The 9,111-nt window shown below is 39.0% G+C and overlaps 1 protein-coding gene across 1 annotated transcript; it reads left to right on the forward strand.

Moving 5' to 3' along the window:
- Positions 1-917: 917 nt before the first annotated feature.
- Positions 918-8,634, forward strand: LOC139961351 (uncharacterized). Its single transcript, XM_071960494.1, has 7 exons — positions 918-1,315; positions 2,601-2,766; positions 3,119-3,352; positions 3,991-4,206; positions 4,966-5,202; positions 6,516-6,788; positions 7,644-8,634. The coding sequence occupies exons 1-7, from the start codon at positions 1,197-1,199 to the stop codon at positions 7,764-7,766; spliced, it is 1,368 nt and encodes a 455-aa protein (XP_071816595.1). The 5' UTR covers positions 918-1,196; the 3' UTR covers positions 7,767-8,634.
- The last annotated feature ends 477 nt before the right edge of the window (positions 8,635-9,111 follow it).

Genomic DNA, 9,111 nt, shown 5'->3' on the forward strand with positions numbered 1-9,111 from the left:
CTTGCACTCTTGCAGTTAAAACAGGTATTGTGCTTGAACTTGCTGGTGCGCTTATAGTGGACATTCATTTGTATCGTGAGGCTGCGCACAAATGGCACAATCGACAATTGAGTGGCATTTGACAAGATAATATCCAAATTGGTGACATCCGTTACAACGCTTAACTTGAAAGCGATCATACACGATACAATGATTTAGGCCAATCATTAATTTTGTCATTAGTGTTAGAAAGCAGTTTTCCGAGTTGAAACTAGATACGTCAACCACTGCAGCTTAACAAAGCTTTCGCTATTTCGAAGTGGCTGTATAGCAAATACCACTTGAGGAGGTGATATCAATAAAAACCTTCATGAATTCATTCTGCCTGATGATGAATAAGATCAACAACCTCTTCATAAAAACAAGGAGCGTACGTGTACCTACCCACACGTTCTCAGTAGTATGAATTTGTAATGATCATTTCAAACATGTCAAATTTCGAAATTTGACATGAATTGTTTTAGCTCAAAAGTTGACTTCATAATAGTATATCTACATAATTAAACTAATATTTATGTATGACTCTTATGACGCTTCTATATAAACATGAAACATAAAGTCATGGACTGTGTTCCTGATTATCCACCATCCATCAATTTACCCGCCATATTTCACCCGCCAGAGTGCAGTGCAAACAATATGTAAATCTAACGACTTCTTGTTATACTCAGTGGGTACACCGATAATCAATGCTGGGGTGAATCAATAATGAAAGCCGGCCAAACCGCAGCTAAACGTATTGAGTTGGTTTAAACGAACAAGGATAATATAATAGTTGAGATCACCGCAGCTTCAGATTCGACTACCGCGTCTCTGTATGAATTGTTTGCATAAACGTAGCCTATAATCGATAAATTTGCACTTAGCCATGTTGTCCCTGGTATAAGAACGATATAGTTAGTAATCGCATGGGACCACTGCCGTTTGCACTGAGTAGATGATTCTATAGGCCTAAAGTACAATCACTCGAACTTATAAAGTTTCAACACATTCAAACATATTATGCAGTGATATATAGCTAAGTTCCTTGCCAGGGGAACGAAGCTTTTGTTTGTTGGTTAAAACCGTTCGTTCAAATCGTTGCTGACTGATAGACGTTTCATTTTGCGCCAGTCTTCACACCCTTTAATAAGATCATAACCTGAGAGAGGAGGAGAATGAAAAGAGCAATGGCAACTGAATCTTCGGGACGACGAGACGATTCTACTCTCATATCTAATCTGTCCCAAGCGATTGGAACAGCTAACAAAATACTTTACGAGATGCATCCAAAACGGTATTTATTAAATACAACAAAAAATGTTAGCAAACTGCTTATCCACTAAAGAACCTGTGTAAGAGAATGTGTAAAAGTGGGCCTGACGTTTCGATCATAATCGAGCATAATCTTCTTCAGATGCTGAATGTGGGGGTGGGGGGGGGGTGCATTATTTGTGTAGGAAGTAATATGTCAATTTGTTTCCCTTGGCATTGTGTGCTGTCCCACAAAGAAGTTGTCAGTCAGCCTCTGAAAAAAGATTCTGCTAGGATCGAAACGTCAGGCCCCCTTTGACACATTCTCTTACACAGGTTCTTCAGTGGATAAGCAGTTTGCTAACAGTTTTTTGTTTATTTTGATTTAAATTCACACTTGAATTAGTTAGATTTCCCTGAAATTTGTTATGATTTGTTATGATTAACATGTTTGTTTGTATGAGCTGAGAGTGAGCTGAGATTGACGGTGTTATTCATAAAGGTATAAACAGGAGTTGTCTGCAGTATATATGCGGGCCAAACCCGGGAAAGATTTAAATTCTGCCCGCATGCGCAGTCAAACATTATTTGCAATAATCGAATATGCGAACCATTATGGCTGTATAGGCCTGAGCACCCTTATTGAATCTATCTATATATAATAAGATTTTGGTTCTGCGCCTTTGCTCGAAGCAATGTTTCTCTCTAGTTCTGGTCAAAAATAAATTGAGAAATGGGGGATAATTGGTGGAGAGAGAGGTGTAACAATATATGACTAGTATAAAACGGCGGATTAAATATACATTACTTGTTTTGCTGTAGTATATCATGTAAGTTCTGTACAAAAACTTCACTGCCGCTGGATCCGTCACGGATTACGAAAAACATTTAGAAAGACGGAAACGATCACGTGCATTATTTCAAACCTTACATTGTTGGCCTATAAAGTTCCCCTAATCTGAGAAATGTAAAAGAAAGGGGTAGTTGGGGGGGGGGGGGAGACAGGGTCAATGGTTGGGTAATTTATCTTTCTATATCACTCTTAGGTTTATGAGCCTGTGAAACTACACTGAATTCAACTCCAATTTGAGACCGACTTGGGACAGACTTCTGGTTTTCACTGGAGGGTGAATCCCCCTACTCCCACCCCTATAGAACGGCACTCATTGTGAAGTGAATTTAGAACCTTTGCACGTACCAACGATGCCCGCTCATTATTTGAATTCGCGCTTTTATGATCTATGACTATACATCTATAAGTAAAGCATTGTGTTTGTGAGTAAATATTTTCAAAAAAATATTAATACCTATTGTGCTTTTCTCTACAGACGGGAGGAAGCTAGGGTCATGGACACACCTCCTAGCCCCCCATCATCATCTGGCAAAGAACAGGAAGAAGAAGAAGATGAAGGCAGAAATGTTGAATATAGCGTATCAGACTCCCCCACACCATCATCCCCAGAGAAAGATGAAGATTCTTCGGGAGACGATGAGGTAACTATGCGTTTGTTAGCAATAACCAATCAAATCCTAAGCCATCTATATAAATATCAATAACTGAAAATGGCGCAATGCCCGGGAGGGTTAGCGTGGAGGGAGAGGGGGTAGGGAACTTGAGGGGGGGGGAGGTATTACGCATCCTGGAAACAATTTAAGAGCGCAGAGAATACTCCTTTGAATATTCGTAGGTAATTATACTCTCTCTGCCTTGACATTTGATCAATATTTAATGCAGTAAGAGTCTTGAAATTTGTACGGGTCTCTTCGTCGACCTAATATTTATTTTATCAATAATGTGCAAGCACATTTTATGTTATTGACACATGTGTTTGCTCCCTCTGTACAGGAATACACACCAGGAAAACACAAGTGTGACAAATGTAACAAAACATTTACAGGGAGAGATACTCTTAGGAGGCATAGGAGAACAGTTCACGTTCCTCGGAGGTTTAAATGCAACGGCTGTGCAATGATGTTTAAAACCCGCAGTAACTTAAACCGGCATCAATCCAAGTCAAGGGAACATTGTATACTACTTTCTAAATCGTCTCCTTTAACTAGACAAGAAGATTCTAGCAAGGTAAGCAAATCATCAACCAAATGTCATTTTTGTATACTCTTTTCTATAAAACTTCTATAGCATCTAATCACGGTCGCATGCTAACCAGGGGTGCCACCCACCATGTTTGTACTGGGGAAAGTTGTGGAGGGGAGGGGGCAAGATATCTAAGTTTGGGGGAGGTAAGTATAAGACGAATTGTGACCCCTTCCATTCTGGGAAAGATAAAATGGAAGGTGTTTGGAGTCAAAGTGGTGTTATCTTATGCAACATGTGAAACAACGTTGACTATATTGAGCTTGTAGCGCACATATATAGGCTATTATTTATTTATGTGATGTACACTTTGATATTTTGTAAGATTGTATCTGCCTGTTCTGGGGGGGAGGGGATGAGTGTATGGGAGGAGGCGGGGGGGGGGGGGGCTTTCGTCCCAGAAGTATTGGCTTACGTGGTTGGGTATCTGTAGCTAGTCGGACAAAGTTTTTCCTTGAATGGTCAGCATTCTTAGCTTTCTTGTGTTTTTGGAAAAGTAGATTAAAAGACTAAAAGGAAGGACCAAACAATTCTTTAGAAAGAGTTTAGTTAGTTCTTTACTATCTCCCGAGTTTATTATTTCTTAATCTGACACTTTCACTTACGGCTTATCATTTACACAGACTTCTTCATCAAGTACAAACAATCAGGTTAAAGCCGTACCCTGCAACGTACCGACTCCCGACAATGACTCTTTCGCCAGCAAGGACCATACCACACCGCCGTTATACAATATGTTAACTACTTCTGCTGGCGCTGCAAAGCCATTGGTCGTTGTCAAAGATGAAAACAAATCACAGACCACTCTGAAGCAAGTCTCAAGGAATACTGAAAACAAAGTAAATCCCTAGTTTAAACTTTCTGCAGGCCCGATTCCTTCACCCCCAGAGAAAAAGGAAATCTGTTAAAGCCCATGAATAATCAAGATCTTAAATATATCCGTCATGTCGGTCACATACATAATGAGACGATTTCCTTCAGAATTGACCATTTAAGCTTCAGTACATAAGACGCGCGTAACATCTGTTAATATTGTGTCCTTTTTGGCGTTCATAGAACCAACTAAAAATGAGATCAGTTCGTGTTTCCGCCTCTGCGTAATGAAACAACCTTTATTAGGAATTCCATGCATGTGATAACCGCAGACGACATTCGCCGTCTTATTTACATATATTCAAACCCGTGAATAATCTAGATATTTATATTTCAAGAATATTTGCAAGATATTTTATTTCATTACATACATATCACAACGCTTGGAGTTACCTGCTTACAGCCGGCCTATCATGAAAAATAATTGTAACAAAAACAAACAAAACTATTGGATAACACAAGCAAAATTGCCTTAAAAACTGTTAGTAGGCTATGCACATAGCCTATTTGTTGCTTAAGTCACAAGCTTATATTCTGCCTGGGTGGAGTCCATGTACTTTCCAGCATCCCTCCCTACTCCCCCTCCCCTTGCCCTCTTTTCGAATTCTCATACGTCATTGATTTCTTTGACATCCGATCATACTTGGGCGTTTCTGTCGACCTTTCTTATATTTCTCATTTTTCCCGTTCTTCCCGATTCATTTCTGGCTTCTTCTCTTCTACAGAGCCCTGCAACAGGACATCACTACGAGTGCGAGAGATGTGAGAAAGTATTTCAAACTCCAAAAATTCTTCAGGCGCATGTGCGAAAAGTTCACGTCCTTCCAAGGTTTAGATGCAGTGATTGTATGAGGATGTTTAAATGCAAGAATTTTTTAAGAAAACATCGAGAAAACCCTCCAAAACGTTGTACACTAGCTGCTTACAGAAAGCGACTCTTAAAAAAACAGGAATTCAATCAGGTAAGCCATTCAACTAAACATTTACTTTTCATACCTTCAAGAACTTAACTCGGTTGCATGTCATTATTAATGTAAAGTATAAAGATGTATAAGCTTGTAAAGATAAAGATGTAAAGAAAGCGAATATATTACGTAAAACTAGAGAAAATTAGTAGAGTTAAAAGTTGGGTGCCTTCAGTTCAACAATGCCGGTAATCAATAGTGTATGACGTCACAAACTCCATATTTGGTGAAGTTCAAATGATCAAAATATCTGTATACAGATCCCGTATTGTTAGGCTACATAGAGAGTGTATAGCAGTACTGAGTCCTAGCCAAACCACCTCTCCCTCTATACGCTTCATCTCTTACTGATTCCTCTACGCACATAGCTTTATTATTCACTCCATCTTTCGTGTTTCCTGCACTGTTTTAATCCTCTCTCCTTCACGAATCAAGACCTTCACACCTCCAACTCTTGCACGTACAGATTATTCACTGTATTGTATCATGTTTCACTCTATTCAAGGTACAGTGCTCACTATACATCTTAGCTTTCTTTCACTACCCCTTCCCTTCTTCACTACCCCTTCCCCAACCGTTGGCACATTTCCATATATTCGGTCTCGCTACCATTAAATATTACCCCCCCCCCCTTCGTCCAATTTGAATGATGTCCAGTATTACATGGACCCAAAGAGATCAACACAGCGCCCAATGATATGAAGTATATATTCCGATTGGACAACGAAAAAGCCTCTTCCCGTTTTTTCTCACCCCTTTTTTATACATAAATTTCAAAGAATTTGCTTTTCGTATACATTTTTTGCTACAAAATGTGTTTCAAATTCTGAATAAGTAGATGTTAATGTACTCTTGCATAGTGTCATCGAATGTCACCCGCTTAGACCCTCTTCACAAGATATTCAGGGGGCATGGTAACTCGGAATTTACCCCCGCCCATCCCTTGCTCCTTGATTCCTTAGGGCTGGATAACAACAGATTTGGTTCAACAAGATCCAGACGTCACTGTTGAAAAAAAGTTAGTTCTAGCTGACAATAGTCTTTATTCTATAACAAATTTTGTCATTTTATCAACTAATTGACTATGCATTTCATCTTCTGTGTACGATGTGTGGTTTAGGAGGGTAGCAACGATTCTCTTAAGAAGAGCAATAATTTCAATCGAAAGTAGGACCAAGAGGGTAAGGATTCTTCCGTCGAATTCTCCAAAGACTTTAATAATTTCTTCCATTTTTCATCCCATATTCGTTCGTTTTTGTTTGGATGCGGTCAGAGACGGCTTAATCTAGTCTTTGGTCTTTATCACACAGACATCTCCTTCCAGTATCGACAGCCAAATTAAAGCCATACCTTACCATCCTTGTCCTCGCTGCAATGTCTACTTCACCTCGAAAGCACATTTACGAAGACATTTAGCAAATCAGTTGACTGCTTGTCTCGGAACTGCCAAGACATTGGAGCTTCTCAGAAAGAGGAACGAATCTCAAAACGGCGAGCAGCAAGCCACAGAGGATATTGCATCCACAAGCAATGTACCACTAGCTCAGCAGCAAGCCACAGAGGATATCGGATACACCAGCAAGGTACATCTAGTTCACACCCCCACTTATCACAGGGCTGGGTGGGTGGGGGGATCTTAATAACTAAAGCCCAACGGCATGCTGAAGTGAATATTGACACACACCCATCTATATATATATATATATCTATATATATATATATATATATAGGCCTATGACTCATAATTGACATATAAGGAGTAAGTTAATATATTTTCTAAAACTTACTCCTTATTTGTCAATTATGAGTCATATCTTATTTCTCTGGTTTTCTCTAATAATATTTTCTTTTGGAGTAAACGTGGATTTTCGGTATATTATATATATATATATATATATATATATATATATATATATATATATATATATATATATATATATATATATATATATATATTCCTCTGTCTGTTGTACATGTAGGCACATCAGCATTCTGATATCTTCAGAACGAATTAATTCTTTTATTGTGAAATCAATGTTTTGATCCCAATTTAACCTCATTAAATATGTCAGTTTTTTCTACATTATGACACCTTCCTGATTTTTTGGACCAGCTGTAAATTATGAAGGTCACTACCACACCCCCTCCCCTCCCACCCAACACACACACACCCAAAATAGAAATCGTTTAATTTCGATCACGCTTCTTGCCCATACAATATGAACCAAAAATGTATCCCATGCATAATCACATTATCGAATTAAATTGAAGAGATCTAAACCCTTTATTTCTCAACAAGACAGGAAGCTGCAGGGTTGTAGGCCATGTATTTGTATAAGGTTCTGCATTCGTTGTTACTTTAAGTACTGAAACTTTGATACATTTCTCAGTTTAGGTAAATTAATGCATTATTGTTTTCCTTTTTTCTTTCGTTCCAGGACGATGATTGTAAACAACAAATTCAGCAACTAAGAGGTATGGTTAAAACCTGTCTGAATGAGATCTTAGGCTTACGAAGGCGGCAAGGTGCCCTGGAGAGGAAACTGGCATCATTAATATGAAAACAAAAGGGGCAACAGAACCATTTATAATGATGGAAATAAAAACCGCAAGGAAAACACTTTCATCAATTTTATAGCAAGCTAAACATTGAGGCCGTTACTAATTACCTATGAGTGTTCATCTCGAAGCGATAGTGTGCTTATGAGTTGTTCGAACTGCCCTTCCGCCTCGCAAACTAATGTGCCAGTTGCCAGTTGGTATAGTACTGGTGATGGGTAAATCATTCTATGTGACGCTTCTCTCATTTTGGATAAGATCATGTGTAGTATCCTTTTCGAGGGGAATGGTGATGCACACCTCACGATGATCACACAGTCACCGTCCCGATGCAAGGGGACTGGAGTTGAGAGCGGATCAGTCGTTCTGTAGTTTGGTTTTCGTGCCCAGGTTCTTTCCTGGGCGAGTTTTTCTTAAAAAGTATCATTCTATGTGACGTCACTATGTTATTATATTTTCACAAATTGTTCTTGTTGGTTATCAATTACCAACGTTACAATCATTTAACAAGAAGTACATCTTGTATATATTTGTAGTAAATGCCTTGTTATAGTAGCCTAGGCTCGCTGTTACATCTACGCACATCCGTAGATATACATGGCTGTGACTGTATCGAAATGGACGCCATCATCTAAACAGCAGATAGGGATTCCCCAAGAATTGTTTATAATAATGATCACTATCAGTAAATGTTTGCAGTTGCTACGATTTTTATTTTAACAGTAATTTAAACATCAAGTATCGATATTGCTTTAAATCGATACATTATTTTAGAATTTTACGCATTTGTTTAGAAGCTTGAACCAGTCAAAAGAAATTAGTTTGAATTAATTGCCTATTTTGAAGGTCAATATACTAAGGCTAAACGGATTATGATTTGTTACATTGTCATGTTTGTTTTTCGTGTAATTTAAATAAAGGCTATTATGTAATTTATCTTCATACGCCACCCTCTACAGGGGCGGATCCAGGGGGGGGCCCGGGGGGCCCGGGCCCCCCTTTTTGAAAATCCTGATTTTTTTTTACCGCGTTCGAGGGAAAGGGCCCCATGCGTGATCAGTGGCGTAGCTACGGGGGGCCTGGGGGACCGAGGCCCCCCATGAAATAGGCTGGCCCCCACTGGCCCCCCACTGGGAATGGGGTAAAAAAAAGGTTGTAAACAAATTAACAAATAAAAATAAGTGCGATTCACTTATATTTTTTGTTCAATAATTTGGGAAATAGAGTTACACAATTATCTCGTCTGCATCTGGCAGAATAAGAAAATACAATATCTGTAGTAATCATGAGAATGGTCACACAGCATGGCATGGCAATGGTCGATGCGACGATTGCGACCATATACCA

This window comes from Apostichopus japonicus, chromosome 20 (assembly GCF_037975245.1).
Source record: "Apostichopus japonicus isolate 1M-3 chromosome 20, ASM3797524v1, whole genome shotgun sequence".
Taxonomy (NCBI): Eukaryota; Metazoa; Echinodermata; class Holothuroidea; order Aspidochirotida; family Stichopodidae; genus Apostichopus; species Apostichopus japonicus.